The 21,601-nt window shown below is 55.4% G+C and overlaps 5 protein-coding genes across 5 annotated transcripts; 3 read left to right on the top strand and 2 right to left on the bottom strand.

Annotated features, from left to right (window-relative positions):
• The first annotated feature begins 6,405 nt into the window (after nt 1-6,405).
• BGZ61DRAFT_168506 (multidrug resistance-associated protein) lies at nt 6,406-11,827 on the top strand. Its single transcript, XM_046237556.1, has 2 exons — nt 6,406-6,673; nt 6,753-11,827. The coding sequence occupies exons 1-2, from the start codon at nt 6,603-6,605 to the stop codon at nt 11,728-11,730; spliced, it is 5,049 nt and encodes a 1,682-aa protein (XP_046108755.1). The 5' UTR covers nt 6,406-6,602; the 3' UTR covers nt 11,731-11,827.
• A 359-nt stretch (nt 11,828-12,186) lies between these two features.
• Nucleotides 12,187-13,783, top strand: BGZ61DRAFT_445602 (uncharacterized protein). The gene is made up of 3 exons (XM_046245105.1): nt 12,187-12,543; nt 12,780-13,217; nt 13,280-13,783. The coding sequence occupies exons 1-3, from the start codon at nt 12,456-12,458 to the stop codon at nt 13,744-13,746; spliced, it is 993 nt and encodes a 330-aa protein (XP_046108754.1). The 5' UTR covers nt 12,187-12,455; the 3' UTR covers nt 13,747-13,783.
• On the bottom strand, nt 13,784-15,358 carry BGZ61DRAFT_585689 (uncharacterized protein; the record flags this gene model as incomplete). The annotated part of the gene is made up of 3 exons (XM_046256417.1): nt 13,784-14,335; nt 14,397-14,802; nt 14,863-15,358. 3 exons carry the CDS (start codon nt 15,356-15,358, stop codon nt 13,840-13,842), a joined length of 1,398 nt encoding a protein of 465 aa, XP_046108753.1. The 3' UTR covers nt 13,784-13,839.
• A 526-nt stretch (nt 15,359-15,884) lies between these two features.
• BGZ61DRAFT_344524 (uncharacterized protein) lies at nt 15,885-17,523 on the bottom strand (the record flags this gene model as incomplete). Its single annotated transcript, XM_046239705.1, has 2 exons — nt 15,885-16,991; nt 17,086-17,523. The coding sequence occupies 2 exons, from the start codon at nt 17,521-17,523 to the stop codon at nt 15,885-15,887; spliced, it is 1,545 nt and encodes a 514-aa protein (XP_046108752.1).
• Nucleotides 17,524-18,295: 772 nt separating this feature from the next.
• Nucleotides 18,296-20,252, top strand: BGZ61DRAFT_515162 (amino acid/polyamine transporter I). The gene is made up of 6 exons (XM_046252232.1): nt 18,296-18,401; nt 18,461-18,789; nt 18,845-19,067; nt 19,115-19,448; nt 19,502-20,007; nt 20,061-20,252. Exons 1-6 carry the CDS (start codon nt 18,338-18,340, stop codon nt 20,162-20,164), a joined length of 1,560 nt encoding a protein of 519 aa, XP_046108751.1. The 5' UTR covers nt 18,296-18,337; the 3' UTR covers nt 20,165-20,252.
• Nucleotides 20,253-21,601: the final 1,349 nt, after the last annotated feature.

The raw sequence follows: 21,601 nt of genomic DNA, 5'->3' as shown, positions 1-21,601 counted from the left end.
TGTTATCTTGGTCCACACTACTTTTTTTCTGGGGTCAACACAGCACGGCACCTGCACCATACAATTTCGGTAGGGTCTTCCTAGTTTCTTGGGACTGCAATACGCTGGAATTGATCGTGATCACTCGCGTGGTCATTGTGGGGTATTGGCGTTTGGTTCTTCATTTATTTTCTTTATATCGTAGGTATCTTTGGTCCGTCTTATTTACTACAGCCTGTAGTAAGTGAGGGTGTGCCCATTGCGAGGAGACATATTTTGTAGATCCAGCAGGGTATAAGTTCAAGCCGGAGGGCTGTCACGATACAAAGAACTTTCGGTTCAAATGGGTGTGAGCAGCCCCAACTGTTCTTCACCGAGAAATATCTAAACAAGGCAACAGTCTCGATCGAACATGTGATGGCAGACTTGATGTCACATTGAGATAAAAAAAAGATAAGATGAAAAGTGCCGGTGTAGGGTAGCACAATTCAGGGTCGGTAGGGCCGTCGACGTGGTTGGTTGCATGTGCAGCTGACATGCAGCTTTAGGCTGGCCGATGGATGGATTAGAGCCCTTGTTGTCACCGATGCAGATCCAAAAGAGAGAAGAGGGGCAGGGTGTGAATCAGTCACGCCGGTGTGGTGATGATGTGATGTGGTTCGACGCACTGAACACGGTGAGTGGCGAGGGCAGCTGCAGGTGAACTCTGAACTGGATTGGCCACAATCCACCATATACCTACGCCAGGTGATGAATTGGAGCGGAAACCAGAGAATACCCTCCTTGTTTGCGAGGGGATCGAGATTCTGAAGTCAGTTCCAGAGCGCGTTATACTTGGGCGATCGGTGACTCGGTTTCCTCTGCCTTGACACGGATAACCGCGGAATGTGGACACTGAGTTTGTGTCACGTAACCCATCCAGCGAACTATATGACTCAATCGCATCGCATGCCTTAGACATGAGGCGATAAAGTCCTGTTATCTCTTAAAATTAGACGATGACTCCAACCAGCAAAATTATGCTGGTTCGCGTGCCCCTCCAAGATAGGCATCCCGATGCCGAAAGCGGTTGGCCGGCCCTTGAGCTCGGGGAACCTTTGTAGGGCAATGGGTCTCCCCAAAGACAGGTCCAAGGAAGCAACCAGCACAGAAACCGCCCATCCCGTCCCTCGTATTGATCACCAACAAGCGTGTCTCGCCATCCGTCGGTAATCCGTCGCGACCCATGCTAATTCTCCTGACCTTGCAGTAGTCGGAGGAGGGGCCGAAAACGAGGACCCCTGGACGCCAGAACGCGGGCACGAGACCAACGGGACGAGACACATTAGCACGGCGTTTGGCTTACAGCACAAAGCGCCGCGCCGTCAATTGGCTGGCTGCAAAGTCCGGGGCGGCGTGCGTATGCACAGCACGCTGCAGCAAGCACCGCGATATTACGCGGCAGCGAGTGGCCGCGCCGCAAGCTCGGGCCGCCTTTGCTGCAACCTCCATCTGGGTGATCCTCCCCGATGGCGCAATGGGTTTAAGGCCAGGCGAGGCACGGATGGACCGGTGTGGAAGAGAAAGGCGGGGGACTGATCAGTTCCCGCCATGGCTTGCGATAGGCGGCATGGTTGCGGGGCAGAACGGTTGCAGAATTATGTGCTGGAAACATCCGATGTCGATTTATGGATGCATATTGCTGGGCTTTGTGCTGGGCTGGTAGAATTGACTAACATGTGAGAATTACAGGCCTGGGAACCTCCAGGATCTACTGCATAATGCTTTTGATAATGGGCAATCGGAAGACTATAAAAGGTTGCTGTGGGTTCTGGAAAGGTTTCTCCTTGTTGAGACGGTCTGTGTCAGTGAGCAAACAGGAGCATATTACTTTTGAACATTTGTAGACTAGGCTTCAACTCCAAGAGACTGAATGAAGGAGCGAAACACTGTAGCACACGGATGGATATCTATTGCTTTTGAACTTTGTTCGCTAGGGGGCCATGCCACTAAGGGCTTCAGGCTTCCCGGCGATGAAGCTGAACAATAATATATACGCCAATAGCGTTTAGAGTACCGCATAAAGTTTCGTTACTCATATGGGTTAAGAAACACAAACCTCCAAAACTAGTTCATTTTCTTGTTGTGATGATACATGAGGACTGGTGGAGCTGGCCGCTTGGCAATGAAAAATTCGGGATTGGGAGCAGACCGGGAGTGAATTCGGCGCATCGAGTGGAACCACCGGGATGAACTTGGGTGCATGAATGGCCGGGGTCCCGGGAGTTGTAGAGTCATGGGATAGTCCGAGTGGATGGATGAGACCTTTTGGTGGTTCTTACTGGTGCTGTCTGGGAGTGACACACTTGTCGAACAGGTTGTCACAAGGGTTAATCGGAGAGGATAATTATGGAAGCGAGAGGACTAGGGGGTGACCAGGTCCGGGACGAGCTGCGATCAACATGTGACCCTAGCAATAAGATAAGAGAGTGCGTACTGCATGAGAGGAAAGGGCGGAAGACGCCCTTGAACAATGTATCCGTGAATCGCCGGCGGTGAGCAGGAGCCAGAGTTTCCGGGGAGTGGAGAACAGACCCTTGTTCGAAATCGAATCGATCTAGTACAAGAGTATTGAAGGTGCATTTGTTACAATTGCACGGCAGAATGAGCGGGAAAAGACACAGACATTAGATAAGAGAACAGAAGAGACGAGAAGGATAACGCAGCTGCTGCATGGGTCACCTCCATTCCGTGCGGGGCAAAGGGGGGAGGGAATGCTGCGGAGATGTTGCACCTTGTGACCTGCGAGCCGGCGAAACTTGCCGGGTGTGCCTGGTTATGAGGCCAGATGTTACAGTGCAGATCTGTGAGGGTGCCTGGACGAGCTATCTAAGTCTGCGAACCGAGAGAGCTGAGATGGGGTCATGACAAGAAACGACATGACAAGCAAGACATGGCATGACATGATAATCCAAGATAGGGAAACAATCCAAGACAAGCCAATTGGGGGCCAAGGTCGACGCGAGGGACTCGAAGTGGGTATGCGAATTGAGACCTTTGAGCTCGATTATCTCAATGGACCAAGCCAGGTAGGAATGGAGCCCGTGGAACACGGTGAAAACGAGACAGAGCAGCGGCTGTGACGTCTTTTGCTCCGAGTCGTTGAGAGCGCTACAGCCAATGTTACACCAAACAAGGGACAGCAAGGTACAAAGAGGAGAAATCCCCACTTGGGTGAAATGCTGTACTCGTAACGTCTCAGTCAGTCGGATATTTTTTTCATGGACGTCCTTTATTAATTCCAACGTATGAGGCACACGTGGAAAGATTCACTTCAGATTGGGCCGGAGGGGTTGCTGGGTCGGCTTTGGGAGGGAGAGTTGGGAGAGCCGGTGTTGAGAAAATCAGGTGAAGGAGGAAAAGAACCCTTGCAATTCTAAGGAATAAACTTCCGAGTCCGAAGCAGATTCAGTTTTTCTTTCTTCTTCTCCTCATTGGCACCATGTATGATGTCAGCTCAAGAAACTAAGCCGTGCACGGTTCGAGTCTTGCTGGCGAGGTTCACCATCTTTTCGGTCCGTGCATCAAATGACAAGGAGAGCGTCGAGTGCCGACTTGACAATGCGACTGACTTGTTGACAATGGAGGCGAGGCCCTTGTTGCCTGGCGTGAGGCTGGCGTGACCCTGCACCACGACCGAGTTCGTTCTGGCCTGGAGCAGCCTGTCAGCGCGCATCGTGGGGTTCGGTGGAGTCGCTGTCGGTGTCTGCGGCTGGTCTGGTGATGCTGCAACACGCTAAATAAGAAGAAGACTCCAGCCCCCGTTGGAGCGCTGGAGTGGGTGACCGTTTTGTCGAGTGAAATTTGAATTGGAACGCGTGGAAGGACTATTCGGGCTACTGGCGAAGCATAGACCGGCTTCTAAGCGCAATCTAAGAGCAAGGTTAGGTCATGAACGAACGTACGTACATGGCTTTGGTCGTCGACATGGACAGGCGGCATGGGCGCCGTTGGCAGAACCTCCGGGCGTAGCGGTGGGACTGGAACGGGCCCAAAAACGCCCTGTGACGATGGTGTCGTCCTGCCATCTCGGGTGTACGACGCTACCGGCTACTCTAGTAAACAAATGTTTTTGTATTACGTCGGGCCCGGAAGCCAGTAATTTATTTCTCTGTACTCTGTGCGACGATGTACGCATACGTTGGGATTGGTTGATCCGGATAGTCGAAGCCCGAGTCTCACAGCGAGTCGGAGATCCGGAAGAGTGGGGGAAGAGATGGACGGATGACGACGTAAGAAAAAGAAAGCATAGTCAACGCTGCGTCGAGAGTATATCCGATATACGGAGGACGAACAAAGACTGACGTACAGGAAACATGGTCATCAAGATCTGTGGCTGGTTGCCCTGGTCATCCTGGTCGTCCGTGCTATCCAAGTGTGAACCAGCGGTGGGAATCTCTGACTGGCATTTGGGCCGATTCCTCTGTCAAACTCCCACGTTCCTCCCTGTTGCCCTTGGCTGGAGGCTCTGGCACGAGGGGACACGAATCGCGCCTGAAGCCTCCGGGGAGACTGGGGGGTTGGACTGGGATGTCGATGGTCGCACCCCTCATCTCATCCCTCTCTGTCCATCCCGTCGGTGGGTTCTCGATGCGCTGCGCTTCTGAAATCTGTCGCAGACGGGATGACGAGGCTCGGGGAGGCTTGTGTGACGTTGGCGTGATATGAAGCTTGGCAAGGCCTGGAGCTGGGAATAGAACACACGCGGCCGTACGGTAGATACTGTCCGTCAATGAGTGTTTTGATGTTCAATAGAGCTCGGGATTCAATGTCAGCAACAAAACCAGACGACAATGGACTCACTGCATGCATCGGCGACCTTATCGCACCGCGCATGACTATGACATTGTGAGCGTAGCGCATGGTAGCGCAACGGTCTTGTTGAACGAAGGACAGCCTCCGCCATCCGCCATCCGCCATCCGCCATGCACCTTGAACCTTGCAGATACGCACCCACTCGATAGCAAAGGCGTTGGCGTATGGCGTATGGCGAGACGAACCCCCGCAACTGCGCTTGCAGCTGCAGCATGCTGGAGTCGCTGCAGTGCTACACAACAGGGGTGATGGCTCCGCGCGCAACAGGCACACACACCACACCATCAGTCTCCAGGCCGCATGCTTGGGGTTGCGTCTAATTCCTCCCAGTGCAGAGCTACAAGCTGGCAACTGCCGGTATGCACACACGCACTGAGATACACAGGCACCGTGCACGCTTTAGACGAACTCATTCTCCCGCCTCACGCTTCGCCTCGTCCAACAGCTGCCTCGTCATTGTCATTGGGTTGATCGTAGTCTGGTTGACAGCTCCACCGCTGGGGAAATGCCGGGAGTGGATGACGCCTACGACTGCGTCCCGTTGCCACGCTCTCCACTGCGATTAACAGATAAGTTAGATACCAACAGCGAGCCAGAGAGGAAGTAAGTTGCCGATGAGCTCTGGCTCGTACACAGAAACTTAGAGAATCGCAGACAGACACAAAAGTCAGACGGACAGACATCAACACCTCACAGGCCTGTCACCACTAAGCAACCACACGAGAAGCCGGCGCCGCGGACCCGCTTGAGCTTCTCCTCGTTCATCGGCCTTCTGTAGCGGCCCCCACCTGGATGGTTTCCCACTGGGTCTTTCCCATCACCGCAGGCATTGGAGGAGTTCTAAAAGCTCCCTAGCAAGGGCGGCCAAGCAACCCGACCGACTTTGGCGGGCACCTGCCTTCTCAGGTTGTCCCACACCCAAGCGCATCCCAGCGCGGCGAGCTAGGTAGGTACGAAGGACGAAGGTGCGGGTGCGCTTGCTGGGCTGGCGTACTTCCTGCAGTGCCTACAGTACTTCACTACTCCCGCCTGTTCGCCTGTGCTAGTTCGGCCGGCTCTTCTCTTCGTCGACCAACGCGGCGCATTCTTCGCTCCACCGAGACATCTTTTTATTCTGACATCCTTCGCCTCTCCCCCGAATTTTGATTTGGTTGCATCCTTGCTCTCTTCATCCTTCTTTTGCCCACTCTCCCTCCCGTCTTTGTATCCTTCCTCTCTCCCACAACGCCTGTGTCTTGCTCTGCAGGGAGGACGGCCGACTGCGAAAACCCTCTTGGATACTCGACGACACCGACGACGCCAATCCTGCCGTGGGATTTGGACGAGAGACGTTGCGAATGAGCGCTGCCGAACCGTGAACTTGGACATTGAGGGATTGGCATTGGCGAAAAGCGCCTCAATTCCACGGCGGTCACGCCACACTGAGCTGAAGCTGGGTCGCTCGTGGTGGTCGCCAGGGACTGTCTGAACCGACGTGGGACGTGGGACGCCGGAGCTGTGCCGCCGGAATCGCAATCGCTGCTCTTTCTCGCCCCCAAACCACCCCCAGGTCAAAGGCCCCCTCCACCCTCCCGCCTCCACCGCCGCTCCGGTGCCGCGGCACCCTCGAGTGCTCAGCTCGCCGAGAGCCTTTTCTGCTCCTCGACATCGACGTGCCAGAATTGCGATCCCGATTCGATTCGATTCGCCCCCCAATTCCCCATTCCTGACGTCGCCTCTCCGCGCGAAGAGAGCGTGACGCTCTAGCACTCTGCGCTATCTCCGCCATCATGGGTAATTTTGCGCAGTGCAAGGAGCCGGTATGGCTGGTTGATGACTTCACCCACTGCTTCCAGCAACAGTTCGTGCTTCCCTCAACTCCTCAATCCCCCTAGACTACCGCTTTGCTAACCCGATTGCCTTTTTTCCAACTCTCGCAGCTATCTTAAAGTCCTCTTCCCTGCAGCCATCCTCTTTTTCTCGTTTGCGCACCTCGCATGGACCAGTATCGCTTGGGCTAGCAAAGCCCGGTCTGCCTCAAAGGCTAGGTATAGCGAACTTTCTAGTGACGACCGACGTTATAGCCACACGGATCTGCCCCCGGCAGAGACCGACGATACCGACGACGACGACGAAGACTTGCAAATCAATGGCGGCCGTCTTGCGCTCGTCAAGACGACCACTCGTGGTTCCATAGTCCAGGCCGATACCCCCCCTGGCCAGTGGTTGTCCCAAGTAGTTGAGGAACTGGCCATCTGCGGCCTCGTTGCCATCAATTCGATTGCCCTCATCAACGGCGCCTACCATGGCCCTAGCCATATCGCCTCCGTTGCGGGGTTGGTTACTTGGATCTACGTCCTCATTCTCTCGACCTTGCGCCTCGTCTTTGGCAACTCCAAATGGCGAATTCCTCACCTCTGGAACCATACTGCTACCATCTATGGAGTCAATTGGGTTTTGTCCATCTTCGTCTTCCGCTCCGCCATCCTCCACCCTGTTTCGAAACTCTCACAAATCTTGGTTATTGTCGAGTTCGCCCTGGTGTCGCTACTTTTTGGTCTGGCCGTCACTACTAGGAAGGGCAACAAGACTGTCATCTTGGAGTGGGAGGATGGTATGGAACCATCGCGCGAGCCTCTCGCGAGTCTTCTCTCCCTCGCTGTATTTGGCTGGGTCGATGCCATTGTCTGGCGTGGCTGGAAGAGCAGCATGGAAATGGAGCACGTCTGGAACCTTTTGCCCAAGGACAAGGCCGCTACGGTCATTGCCGACTATCGTCAGATGAAGAGGACGGGCTCATTGGCTTGGCACCTGGTCAAGTACTTCAAGGGCATGCTATTCGCTCAGTGTTTCCTGGCCGTCATTGCCGGGTTCTTCACCTTTGCGCCCACGCTCCTTCTGAAGGCCATTCTGGAATATGTCGAGGCCCCTGGCAATACCCCAGTCAATGTGCTCTGGCTTTACGTTATCGGTCTTCCTATCCTCGATCTTGTTCGCTCGTACAGTGACAATGCGGCTTTGTGGATCGGCCGGAAGATTTGCATTCGGGTTCGAGCTATCATCATTGGCGATATCTACGCCAAGGCTCTCCGTCGCAAGGCAGCCGCCGGCAAGGACAAGGTTTTACTGGATTCCGCCAAAGCCAAGTCTACCAAGGACGGCGATTCAAAGGAGAGCACCATAAGCAAGATTAAACGCGTCTTCAGCCTTAAGAAGGACGATAAGAAGGTCACTCCCGACGATGCGGAAACTGCTAACGGCGGTGTCAAAGATGACAAGGCCAAGGGAGAAGGCGATGATGAGCAGGCGAACTTGGGCACAATCATCAACCTGATGTCTGTCGACAGCTTCAAGATCGCAGAGGTTACCGCTTATTTGCATTTCCTCTGCGCTGCTGCCCCTACACAGTTGGTGGTCGCAATCGTATTGCTCTGGCAGGTCATGGGCTTGAGCGCTATTCCTGGACTCATCATCATGGTTTTCCTCCTGCCCATCAACTACGCTCTCGCCAGGGGTTTCTCCATGACCTCGAAAAAGATTCTTGCTGCCACTGACAAGCGCATCAACGTTACAAATGAGGTTCTACAGAACATCCGCATCATCAAGTACTTTGCCTGGGAAGAGCGCTTCGGTCGCATCATCGATGAGAAGCGAAGGGCTGAGCTCAAGGCCCTTCGATCCCGATTCATGGTTTGGGCTTTGGCCGTTGCTATTTGGAACTCAGTCCCTGTTCTCATTACCTTCTTCTCCTTCCTCGTTTACACTATCGTCGAGGAGAAGCCACTCTATCCCTCTGTTGCCTTCACGGCCATCTCACTCTTCATGCTTTTGCGTGTTCCCCTGGACCAGTTTGGCGATATGTTCGCGCACGTCCAGGAAACCAAGGTTTCGATCGACCGTGTCGAGGAGTTCCTCCAGGAGGACGAGACTGACAAGTACGAGCAGTTGGGTCTGGACAATGTGGATGACGAGGGCGTCAGGCGACTAGGGTTTAAAAATGGTACCTTCATCTGGGGGAGTAAGGATGCCGTGGCCGAGGACGGATCGCGTGCTTTCCGCCTCATGGATATGAATGTGGATTTCCAGCTGGGCAAGCTCAACATTATTGCCGGACCCACCGGATCTGGAAAGACTTCGATGCTGATGGCTCTTCTCGGTGAAATGACTCTGATGGAAGGCAATGTTTACTGTCCTGGTGGCCGCAGCCGAGAGGATGTTCGCCCTGATCCTGAGACAAATCTCGCCAATACAATTGCGTATGTGGCGCAAGCCGCATGGTTGGTTAATGCGAATATCCGAGACAACATCCTCTTCTCTGCGCCCTTCGACGAACAACGGTACCGAAGCGTCATTGTAGCGTGCGCCCTCGAGCGAGACCTGCAGATTCTAGACAACGGCGACGAGACCCTAGTCGGAGAGAAGGGAATCACCCTCTCTGGTGGCCAGAAGCAGCGTATCTCGCTTGCGCGTGCCATGTACTCCAACTCGGCTCACCTGCTCCTCGATGATTGCCTCAGCGCCGTGGATTCGCATACCGCTCAATGGATCTTCAGCAACTGCATCAAGGGCCCGTTGATGCGCAATCGCACTTGCATTCTCGTCACTCACAACGTCCAGCTCTGTGTTCCTTCTTCTGACTATGTCGTGCTCATGGATAACGGACGAATCGCCATCCAAGGATCCTCAGAGAATGTCATTGCTTCTGGCAAGCTTGGTGAAGAGATTCAAAAGTCCCGACCCGCCTCTGTTAGCCACTCGCGAGTTCCTTCCCGGGTCCCTTCGAGTGTTGGCGATGATGAAACCATGGTCAACGGCCAAGGCGACGCCCTCGATGGTGTGGACAGCACCAACCATGATAATGCCAAGAAGAAGCAGAAGCAGGATGCCATGGAGGAAGGCAAAGCAACAGGATCCGTCAAGTGGTCTGTTATGAAGCACTACCTCCTGGCTATGGGCTCCTGGTGGTTCTGGGTTTTGGCCTTTGTTGTCTTCATTTCGCAACAGCTCTCGGCCGTCGCCACCAACTTCTGGGTGCGAGAGTGGTCGAACCAATACGACAGGGTCTCTGCCGAGGTGAACCATGGCAATTTCAGCTCTCCCCACTACTCTCTAGGCTCAAAGTTTAGTGCTGTGGTATTTGCCAACATTGCCAAGCTCGGAGGCATCGAACCCGAAGGGTCCCCCGATATTCTGGATGCACAGATCTCTTTGTCGGATCCGACACCTTCAGTCAACGCCATGTACTATCTGACGGTTCTCGCCATAATTGGAGCACTCGGTGCATTCACCGCGCTTATCCGTGATTTATGGCTGTTCCTGGGTTCCCTGAGGGCCTCGAAGCGCATTCACGACCATCTCATCGCCTCGGTGACGCGCGCCAGATTCAAGTTCTTCGATGTCACACCCCTCGGCCAGCTTCTGAACCGGTTTAGCAAAGATCTTGAAGCCGTTGACCAGGAGATTGCTCCTGTAGCCATTGGCGTCATCAGCTGTGGCCTTTCACTCACGGTGACGGTTGTTTTGATTGCCTCCATCACTCCCAAGTTCCTGATTGCCGCCTTCTTCATTAGCATTCTCTTCTATCTGGTCGCCGCCTTCTACCTCCGAGCATCCCGGGATCTGAAGCGCATGGAGTCTGTGCAACGCAGCCCACTCTTCCAGCAATTTGGCGAAACGCTCAGTGGAATGACAACCATCCGTGCTTATGGTGATGAGCGACGCTTTATCCGAGACAACCTGGAGAAGATCAACACTCAAGCCCGGCCATTCATTTATCTCTGGGCTTGCAACCGATGGTTGGCATTCCGAGCGGATCTGATCGGCGATTTGGTTGCGTTCTTTGCTGGAATGTTTGTTATCCTCAGTCTGGGCTCAATCGATGCTGGAGCAGCGGGTGTGTCGCTGAGCTACGCATTGGGTTTTACCGAGAGCGTCCTCTGGCTCGTGCGGCTTTACGCCATCAACGAACAGAACATGAACTCCATGGAGCGAATGAAAGAATACCTGGACGTCGAACAAGAAGCACCAGCTGTAATTGAGGATAACCGACCACCAGAGAATTGGCCCGGAAGCGGCTCTGTTGAGTTTATCAACTACACGACTAGTTATCGAGCTGAGTTGGACCCGGTACTCCGAGATCTCACACTCAAGATCAACCCGAGAGAGAAGGTGGGCATCGTGGGGCGCACAGGTGCCGGCAAGAGTTCGCTGGCGCTGGCCATCTTCCGAGCGTTGGAGGCGGATAAGGGCACGATCCTGATTGACGATCTGGACATTGGCAAGATTGGTCTTCAGGATCTGCGAGAAAACATCACCATCGTACCTCAAGACCCAACGCTATTCCACGGAACGATCCGAAGCAACCTGGACCCTTTCGACATGTTCTCGGATGAAGACATCTTTGCAGCACTCCGACGAGTCCAGCTCATCAGTCCCGATGAGCTGCCACGAACAGGGAGCCAAACCCCTAGCTCACCCAATTCGTCAGTGGCGACGAACAAAAACATCTTCTTGGACCTCAGTTCAGCTGTGTCAGAATCTGGGTCGAATTTGTCCCAGGGCCAGCGTCAATTGCTGTGCCTGGCGCGAGCCATGCTCAAGTCACCGACAGTTCTAGTGATGGACGAGGCGACGGCGTCGATTGATTACGCGACGGACTCGAAGATCCAGGAGACGATCCGGGAGCTGACAGGGACGGTTATTACGATTGCGCACCGACTGCAGACCATTGTGGATTATGACAAGGTCTTGGTGTTAGACAAGGGCCAGGTGGTGGAGTATGCTCACCCATGGGAGTTGATCAACAAGGAAGACGGCACATTCCGCAGCATGTGTGACATGAGTGGAGAGCTGGATGTGTTGATCAAGGCAGCCAAGAAGAAGTGGGATGCCGGCCGGTTAGTGGATGTGAGCTCGTAAGGGAGCGCAGTTGACCAAACCGTCGGCGAAAAGAGGAGGAACAAAATGGGGCCCCGTGTATGATAAAACACCCGTTCATCGTTCAGCAACGATGTTCGTAGTGTGATTACTCTTTCCCTTTGTGTATAGCCCGCGGGCCGCGGGAGAGAGGAAGACTTCCTCAACCCAAAGAGCGAAAATAGAAGGCATTTCTTTTAGACGTTATTTGGATAATGCTGATCGTTTCGGCCATGTTTAAAGATCCATCTTGCGAGCCAAAGGCAGCAACATGTTGCTTTACCTGGGAGATGATGACTCCGGGGTGATGAACTATGCCGATGGCGTCGGTTTGCAAAAGTAACACTCAATAACAGCTCAGAGATTGAAACCAAAACCTGCAGCGAGAACATCACAACATCCTAGATTCGATGCGGTGATTCATAGAACTGTGCTTGTCGCGGAAGTTGATCAATACAAAACGCCACTGTGGCGCACTCGCAGTGAGCCACGCACATGTGGATGTGGAATGGTGGGGGCGGGGCATTGCTCATCGGTTCTTATTCACTTCTCGATGCTCACTCATCACTTACCTCAGCAACCATCATCACCATCATCAACGTCTACAAAGGAACCCGTCGTACAGCAGTCTTGGATACTTTTCTGTTCCTTGCAGCTTTACTCTGAAGAGAAGATCAGGCGGAAGGACAGCGACAGAGAAACCTGCCCCCGTGAGCAGAGCATCAACAATGGCCGATGAAGGGAGTTCAGCTTCCAGGAGGATCTTGGCGGTGGCATTGGAGGGCGAGACTGCGGCGTTGACGCGGGTGGTCAAAGGTGAGATGTTTTTTAGGCAGTGGTTTTGTGAAGAGGGGGATGGGGGAGACAAAGGGGGGACTTTGAGAGTGACCTCCAGATGAGGATGGTCACCGGTCACGACGGAAGACACGGATGATATCCAACTTGACTTTGTCATATCGTCTTCTCCTTCACTAATATACCCACCTCCTCTTCCCACGCACAACTTCTTACTTCACCCTAAGCTTCATTTCGCTAACCTCTTCTCTTTACAGATCTCACTGGCACCGCCCCCTCAGCACCTTCTGCCGACCTCTCCCTGGCTGGCACCACTCACCCACTGAAACTCACCACTCCCTACTACTCCACCACTGTTCCCATATGGCTTGATCTCATCGCTGACCCCAAAGAGTGGTCCTCTTCCTTTCTGTCTCCCGAGGCCGTCGAGGTCCTCGCTGTGCTCGGGGCTGTCGTTGTTGTCTTCAAAGCGGGGCCGGCCACCGGGATTGCTGCAGAGCCGACTCGCAGCTTGATCCAACATGTCGGCAAGGTTGTGAAAGAGGGCCTGGGCGGCTGGGACTGGGAGGGTGTGGGGTTGGCAGTCGGTGTTGGTGAGGGGGACCAGGAAGAATGGGACGAGGTTTGCGCTGAGGCGGGATTGGAGTTTGTCATGGTGGGTAGCAAGGAGAGCTCAGGCCGAAATGAGTTTGGAGGTTCGTTTTCGTCACCCACAAATGGCGAATTAATTGTGAATAGAGACGCTGACATCAATCAGAGAAAACGGGAATCGCCCGTGTCAAAGAGGCCCTAGAAACCAACGACTGGACCGAAATTGAGTTGCCCTTCGACGAATCGGACTTTGGCGACTTTGAAACGGGCTCCGCCAAGGACGACGACGACGAAGCTGCCGACGACAAGGACCTGGACCCCAGGAAAATGGGATTCGGCTTTGACCAAGCCGACTTTGAAGGCCTGCGGCGCGCCATCTGGGAGGCAGGACAAGATCAACCTGACGACGCCGCCGACACAAAGGTAGAAGGCGACGAAAAGAAGAAAGACGCTTCAGGGGATAAGGTACTAGAAGACAGTGGTCTCGGGGACCTTGACGAAGATGAAGTTGCCAAAGTGGAGAAGATGATGAGGAAGCTGCAGGCGGTCCGAGAGGCCGGTGAGGGCATGGGAGAGGAGCAGCGGAAGAGGATGGCGGCAAGGGCGGTAGAGGAAGTCATGAGGGAGTTATAACAAGAGTATTGCACCTACAGTCCCAATAACATAGAGTCATTATTTCCACGCTGCATTTGCATGGTCCTTTTTTACCCCTTTCGCAATTACATCTTACATGATCATGACAGACACCTGTGGCAGTCTCGTCGTCCAACGCTGAACGCCCCTTTTTTCCCACATGCCCGGCAATGAATTAATGGCCTTGAGCACATTCGCGTACCCCGTGGTGCGCCAGATATATCTCAACTTTTCCGTGAAGTAATCCCGCTGCTCCTCCTCCTCCGCCTCGGCCGCGCCGACGAAACTCGGCCATACAATTACATGCGCCCCGGGGAACGCCGGGTCCACGCGCTCCAGGGCCGTCTTGAGCTGCCGGACGAGGCGGGCCATGAGGTCCTCGTCCACGGGGACGACGGCGGAGCGCGCCCGGGCCATGTAGATCTCCATGGCGATGCAGAATGCTTCCTCGTAGAGATGCACGTAGTTGAGGAGCTGCGGCTTGTCGGGCGTGGGCAGTTCGGCACCTGAGAGGGTGGTGAGGATGCCGCTCGGCCGCCTTTGCGGGACGTTGGATTCACTGACGATGGGATCGCCGAAGAATTTGATGCTTTGGTCATGTTAGATGCAGTTATTGGCGGGTGGTTTGTAAGAGATTCTAAGATACTCACAGCCGCGATTGTGAATTGAGAAACGTCTCGAGTTGAGACGTCGGTTCATTCCCTCCCCTCGCGCGCACAAACGCATCGAGCATGTGATACAGAATCATGACCTGCTCATCCCCCCTCACAAGGTCCCCGACGATGAGCAGCAAGATGGTCGCCCACGTGGCGTCGTCGAGGACCGGCGCCCCCGTCGCCGAGAGCCCGTCCTCGCGGAGCCGCTGGATGATGGCGGCCCGGCCCTGCTCGGCCGGCGCACGGAGCTCCGGCCGGCGGGGCAGCAGATGGAAGGCGGCCGCGACGCACACGGCGCGCTGCACGAGGCGGTTGGACGTGGCAAAGGGGAGCACGTAGCGCCTGTATCCGTTGGAGGCACTGTTGAAGAGGAGCATGACGGGCGAGACGTGCTCTGAGACTGGGCGGTGTTAGTGAAGGGACGGCGGACGGTGAGGGACGCGCGGGAAGGTGTCTATACAATATTGAAACATCCATCGTGAGTTTGCGTCGATGGGTTCTAATGACCGTGGTCGCTGGACTAATGTTTCGACACGAGGTTGGTCTTGTGTAACGACTTCATCACATTGATCGCCTTCCGAAGTGGATTCCGATGACGACGGCGTGCCTGCATTACTATCATCCTCCCCGGTCTCATCCCCAGCATCCCCAGCATCCTCTCTACTCCTCGACGCCGGGCCGCAATTGGTTTCGGCCTCGACCCACGTCAGCGGCCCGGAGTACTCGACGACGGAGCTCGGCCGGTGCTCGCCGGGACTCGCGGGCTTCTGGTCGCGGAACTCGTGGGCAAAGCGGTAGCGGATGCCGTACCCAGGACATCGCAGCCCCTTCTTTGCGCACTTCCGACAGCGCGTGCCGGTCCTGTCGCAGACGATGCGCCGCTTGACGCAGTTGTAGCAGGGTTTAGACGGCGGCGGCGGCGGCGGCGGGCTGGCGCTGCTGTGGGCGGACTCCATGCTTGACCGTGATGCAGACGAGTTGTGAGGAGACGGCATGGTCCCGATAGATAAGGATTTCAAGGAGTTGAATGCCGTGCCCGGAACGATTCAAGACGATCGGCGGCGCCGGCATGCACGGTCCAGAGGGGATTGGGGGAACTGGGATTATCGATTATCGAGATGCCGCGTTTATCAAGCCTGGGTTCGGCCCTGATTGGGCTCAGCAGCGGAAAGCGCCCGGCACGGATCTCGATTGCGCATTCCGAGCGGTAGGGGATTCTCGGATCCGGCTTTGGGATTTGGATGAGGGGGGGCATGCGTTTTCCGCCTGGAGATAGAGACTTGGAGGTAGTATCCAGGTCACGCCGCGATACAGCGGAGAGCCCCGGTATTACGTTGTATCTGCCGGGTAGTGGCATACGGGGGGCGAGTTGTGTTCTCGAGATTGCCTAATCGGGAAATACTATTCATATGCGTCATGACGATGCTCCTACTAACTAATATACACGGCGAACCCTATGGTTCCGACGATTTTCACCATCAATTACAATTTATGCGAAATCCGCTTTCCGCCGTTCAGATCCCTCTGGCCAATCTTCTTCTCGGCGTCCTTTGCAGCCCGGAACTCGAGCGCCAGCTCCATGGCCGCATTGGCGCCATCCTCGATGCCGCCGTCGATGAAGCCGCGCCAGCCCATGGCCCAGTCGGCACTCGCGAAGAGCACGTTGCCCTGGCGCTTGCGCAGCACGTCCAGGTACGTCGTCGACATCTTGGGCGCCAGGAACTCCCACGTGCCCATGGCGAACTCGTCCTCGTTCCAGTCGTGGAAGACCAGCCGCCGGATGTCGGTGAACTCGGACGGCGCGAACGCCTTGTACGCCGCCAGTGCGCCTTGTGCTGAGTCCGACGCCGGCTTCAGCTGGATCCCCGGGTACGATGGCCCAAAGGCCACGAGGTGCGTGTTTCCGGCCGGCGTCGTGCCGTCGCCAAACGTCCAGCTGAGAGGGCCCTCCCACTGGTAGCCCGTGAAGGACCGCAGCGCCGGGTTGGCCACTTCGGCGTGCACCTTGGTGCAGTGGTTGACGTGGCCCTTGGCCGAGGCCTCGCTCTTCCCGGGGAGCAGTGGCGGTGACCACACGATGTTGTTGAGGACGTTGAGAGGCACTGTGGTGATGACTCGTTTCGCCTTGAACGTCTCTCCGCCACGGGTCTTGACCTCGACGTGAGAGCCGGCGTCCGTCACCGAAGCCACGGGGGCGTCGAAGCGGTAGGTCAAGTTGCCCGTCGCCACGGCATCGTCGAAGATGCGGCGCGCCAGGGCGGACTGGCCGTCGCGCAGCTTGAAGGTGAGGCACAGCTCGGCGAGCTCCTGCAGGTCGTAGTTGTTGAGCGACCACCAGCGCAGGAACTCGAAGAAGCCCGAGTTCTCCATGGTGCCGCCCGATGTGACGGACAGGAACGTCTTGAGCAGCTGCAGCTCCAGCGGCGTCATGCCGTCCTCGATCTGCGCGAACCGGTCCGCGAAGGACATGCTGTCGTAGTGCACCACGTCCGCGTTAAAGTGCGGGTTGTGCGGGAAGGGGATGAGCCCGCGGCCGTGTTTGCCATCGACGTTGACAAACTTGCGTACTGCCGTGTTGAGGACGGTGAACTGTCGAGTGGCATGTCAGTCACTGGGTTGTTTCGTTATCGGTGTAAGTGAGGCCACCGCGGACGAACGCCGTGGCCTCCTCGGACATACTAACCTCTTCTTCCCTGCTCATGTGAATGGTGCCGCCGGGTCTCACAAACGTCGCCCGATCCAGCCCGCGGCCCGTCACGGGGGAGATCTCGAGGTCTTTGCTCATGCCATAGCGGGCCAGTTCACGCCAGACAAACGGCTGATTCCAATGGACCCAAGTGCCGCCCATCTCGTAGGCGTAGCCGTCGATGTTGGACGACCAGGTGCGGCCGCCAATCCGGTCGCGGCCTTCGACCAGCATGACATCGTGGCCTGCAACCGTCAGGTCGCGCAGGGCCGTCAACCCCGTGTAGCCGGCGCCGATGACCAGGACCTCGTGGACCTTGTTCGACGGGCGGTTGGCGGATGGCTTGATGACGCCGATGGACGGGATGCCGCTCTGGAGGCCGGCTTGAGGCGTCCACTGGTGGCCCTCGCGGGTGAAGTGCTCTTCGAATGCCATTGTGTAAGACGCGAACAACCGGGGCTACAGTCAGAGAGAGAATAGATGGGGGGATTCGAAGTGGTCTGATTTACACCAAAGTTCCAGGCAACTCGCCTGCCTCTTATAACCCTCCGCCATCCTCGGCATGACTCTCTGCTTCTCCAAGTCACAACTCAAGTCAACCAACGTAACTCGGCATCACCAAAAATCTCACTCTAGTTTCCGCTTTCGGAACGCTCTCGGAACGCTCGCTCGCCCCCCTCGATTCCATATCTTGTAGCATACTGCCCCGGTAAGGCAAAGCCCAGATCGATTGCTGCATGGCGCATCTCTTATCGCAGCGATCGCCCGCGGCCTTATCTCGCTTTTCTCACTTTAATTACCACATCGGGAAATCCTCCATCGCCCGCCCACGCGGCAGCCAACCACGATATTATCCGTCTCGCGCTGCCGCGTTTATCAGCGCCACGTATATGAACTTCGCCTCCCCCCCACGGGGATGCCGTTCCCCAGAGCCCCTCGCGACGTCGATATAGTGTCTCGTTTTCTCGTTTCCGTTTCCATTTTCAGCGTCTGCCCTTGCGCGACATCTTCGCCTGGTGCTCGCTGCTCCAGACGCTGAGCCGCATCCGTAAGTCTTCGTTATCAGACGGCCCGCGACGGCACCTGATACCCACGGAGCACAGATAGAAGCAGAGATAGGGCATTTCTGTGTAGTAAAGATTAATTCCAGCGGGATAGATATATATAAGAATCATGGCTTAGAACGCTTCTCGGTTGTGATCCGTTCCTCGTTCCAAGCCCACCAGTCCAAGACTCTAACAACAGCATCATGAAGAATGATTTCTCCCCCGAGATGAAGTCGGCCGAAGTCGACGGCCCCCAGCTGGAGAGCAGTTCGTCCCACTCGACCTCATTCCCTTGCACAAGAACTGACCCTTGCCCTCGCCTACAGACGGCTCCATCAGGTCGGGAAAAGTCGAAGACGGCCTCGAGCTGTCGCGCCTTGGCATCAACTCGCAGACGAAGCGCGACCTCAGCCTCATCAGCATCATCGCCCTAGGATGGAACATCTGCAACAGCTGGGCCGCCATTGGCGCCACCATGAGTCTCTCCATCGCCTCGGGAGGCTCCGTGACGCTGCTGTACGGCCTGCTCCTGATCGTCGTGCTCAACGGGAGCGCCGCCGCCACCCTGGCTGAAATCGCGAGTGTCTACCCTACAGCCGGCGGACAATACCACTGGACCAGCATCCTCGCGCCCAAGAAATGGAGTCGTGGGTTGGTAAGACGCCCTCTGCTCGATCATAGCCTTGGGGATTAATCCTAACGTCGAAAAGAGTTATTGTTGCGGTGCTATCAACCTGCTCGGGTGGATTGCCACCGCTGCTGGTTTCGTCATCACCACGGCTCAGTTGATTACCGGATTGGCTACCTTCATGCATCCCACTTACACCATAGAAGCATGGCATGTTTTTCTGATCTTCCAGCTCATGAACGTCATGTTCATCCTGTACAACATATTCCTCATAAAGAGAACGCTATGGATTCACGACGTTGGATGTAAGTATTCGTGCTCGCCTTGCAAACGGCCCACTGACCCGTCACAGTTGTCATCTCTCTTGTCAGCTTCCTCGTTATCCTCATTACCTGTCTCGCTCGGAGCCAGTCCAAGCAGTCCGATGCTTTTGTCTGGGGGAACTTTGTTAACCCTTCTGGTTGGTCGGCAGACGGAGTTGTCTTCCTCATTGGGTTGTCCAATCCCAACTTCATCTACTCTGGTCTTGACGGTGCTGTCCACCTCGCAGAGGAATGCACTGATGCCGCGAGAACGGTGCCAAAGGCCCTCATGTCGACGATCATCGTAGGATTCATCACTGGCTTCTCCTTCGCTATTGCCATGACCTACTGCACCACCGATTTCGACGCCGTCATGGCTGCCCCGTACGATATCTTGCTTTCCATCATCATGTTGTCACGGCTAACAAACAACCCAGAATTCCGATTCTCGAAATCTGGTACCAGGCAACCAGGTCCAAGGGAGCAGCCGTGGTTTTTACCGCCATCCTTACCATCTGCGGCTGCTTCGCCATCATCGGATGTCACCAGACGGCCTCTCGCTTGACGTACTCCTTTGCCCGAGACAACGCCCTCTTCTTTTCTCCCAAATTGTCAACCGTGAGTGAAACCTACGGAGTCCCAATGTTTGCTCTTTTGGCAAACGGCGTCGTGGTTGCCATTATCGGTTGTGTATACCTGGGTTCGACTTCCGCCTTCAATGCCATGGTTTCAACTGGTTTGATCTTGCTGCAAACCAGCTTTGCCTTCCCTGCCGCGCTCCTACTATGGAGGAAGAGATCAGTTCGATTCCTGCCAAAGAATAGGCCATTCAGGCTGGGACCGTTTGGATGGGTCGCCAACTGCCTCACCATTGTGTTTGCTGTCGTGACCCTAATCTTCTATTGTCTCCCGACGGTGCTGCCTGTTACCGCCGGAAACATGAGTGAGTCTGTGTTCCTCTTAATACCGTCCTTCCTACTAATAAAAGTAACGCAGACTACGCATGTGCTGTCATCGGTGTTATGTCCATATTTGGGTCAATTAATTGGTTTGGTTACGCATCGAAGAACTACAAGGGACCGTCCATGGAGGATAGTTGAATGCAGCCTCGAGTTAGGTGTCAGGATATGTACTTTGACAGATAGGACTCAACATTTGTTTTGCCCTGTTTTCGCATTCATCGCTTCGTCGGCTCTTTTCGTTCCGTGAGACAAGAGCATGAATGGTTGCGTCGGAATCACGGCAAATTCCATCGCCTGGACGTGCTGACTTAAGTTGGACTTGCCACTTACCACAACGCATTGTAGAAATATTCACCTGAAATGCGAGAAAGACGCATATAAGAGCCTGGGTCGCTTGGCATATGTGCTACTGGCAAGCTTGGTGTTAGTGAGCAACAGTACCGGGGCCAGGGCTAGTGTCGATCGGGCTTCGAAGGCCGCGTGCCACCGACTCACCCTCACGCAAGGGGCGAAGGTTAAACGGGTCACGACGGCCGCGACATAGTCTCGCACGTTGATCGGCTCTTCTCTGGCCGGAGCTAGGGCTTGCGGGTGAGGATCGGGTGTGGGTTCGACCCGGTTGAGATACCGTCCAAGGTAGGAATGGAGCGGCCCAAGCAGCCAGCCGGGTCCGCCTTTGACCAGATTTGGGAGCAAAAGAGGGCGGCCTTCCAATCCCAGGATGCCTGTGTTCCCACAAGGGCGACTCAAGCTAGCTCTCTTGTCGCTCGTGCACCCTCGATGGCCTGTCCGTGCATGGAACCAGCAAGTGAGCGACTCACGTTTCAGCGCGCCCGCCTGGGAACGTGCCTGGTTTGTGTCTAAGAGCTGGGAGCACCTGTGGACGCTTGGATCAATGATGTCGCCAACTCCACTAGTCACGATCAGCCGTGCCATGTGGAAGTGTCCGCCGAGTTGGGCGTGCCAGCGACGCTTCCAGACCTTCAGGGTTGAGTGTTCTGGCCAGTGTAGTTGACAGTGCGAACGATGGCGGGCTGAAGGGACCCGACCACGAGGATTCTTTGGAATTTAGAGGTTGGCGGCCGAACGAAAGGTGCAGAACTCCTGGGCGATGCATGTCGTATTCTGCAGCAGATGTCAAGCTTCGAGTGGTTGAGAGACGCGCTCGACGCGCTGCGGTCCTGTGGTGGATGCTCGCCCGCTTGAGGTTTACCTCCATTGGACGAGTCGTCAACCAGTCATGCAAGTCGGATGTCGTTGTGCGGAGCACCGGATGACCACAGGGGCCCGCAGGGTGAGTTAGGCGACGGGACTGGCTTCGCTAAACTCGATCTGCACGATGGGTTCTGGTCGCCGTTCTCTCACACCGAATTGTTTTTGTCCTTTTGTCCTAAGCCACCACCATGCCTGTTTGGGAACCCCGGATCAAGGTCGAGAGGGCGAGTCGTTGGTCAGGAGCTGTAGAAGAGCTTCCATTGTTATCTGGATCGCCTGTATCATGTAAGCGCATCTCAGCGTCTTCAGGCAGCGAATGCTGTCGACTCCAGCCGCATCATCGAATTCCGGCCCGGATGC

Source organism: Ilyonectria robusta, assembly GCF_021365365.1.
Source record: "Ilyonectria robusta strain PMI_751 chromosome Unknown BGZ61scaffold_4, whole genome shotgun sequence".
Lineage (NCBI taxonomy): Eukaryota > Fungi > Ascomycota > Sordariomycetes > Hypocreales > Nectriaceae > Ilyonectria > Ilyonectria robusta.
The sequence above is the reverse complement of the archived record's forward strand: the minus strand, read 5'-3'. Positions and strand labels throughout refer to the sequence as shown.

Bases quoted from the DNA above. Each gene is read 5' to 3' on its own strand.
- BGZ61DRAFT_168506 (XM_046237556.1), top strand. From the start codon at position 6,603: ATGGGTAATTTTGCGCAGTGCAAGGAGCCGGTATGGCTGGTTGATGAC. The intron at 6,674-6,752 runs GTTCGTGCTTCC...CAACTCTCGCAG, and splicing joins ACCCACTGCTTCCAGCAACA to CTATCTTAAAGTCCTCTTCC.
- BGZ61DRAFT_445602 (XM_046245105.1), top strand. From the start codon at position 12,456: ATGGCCGATGAAGGGAGTTCAGCTTCCAGGAGGATCTTGGCGGTGGCA. The intron at 12,544-12,779 runs GTGAGATGTTTT...TTCTCTTTACAG, and splicing joins GTTGACGCGGGTGGTCAAAG to ATCTCACTGGCACCGCCCCC. The intron at 13,218-13,279 runs GTTCGTTTTCGT...GACATCAATCAG, and splicing joins AGGCCGAAATGAGTTTGGAG to AGAAAACGGGAATCGCCCGT.
- BGZ61DRAFT_515162 (XM_046252232.1), top strand. From the start codon at position 18,338: ATGAAGAATGATTTCTCCCCCGAGATGAAGTCGGCCGAAGTCGACGGC. The intron at 18,790-18,844 runs GTAAGACGCCCT...AACGTCGAAAAG, and splicing joins AGAAATGGAGTCGTGGGTTG to AGTTATTGTTGCGGTGCTAT. The intron at 19,449-19,501 runs GTACGATATCTT...CAAACAACCCAG, and splicing joins GACGCCGTCATGGCTGCCCC to AATTCCGATTCTCGAAATCT.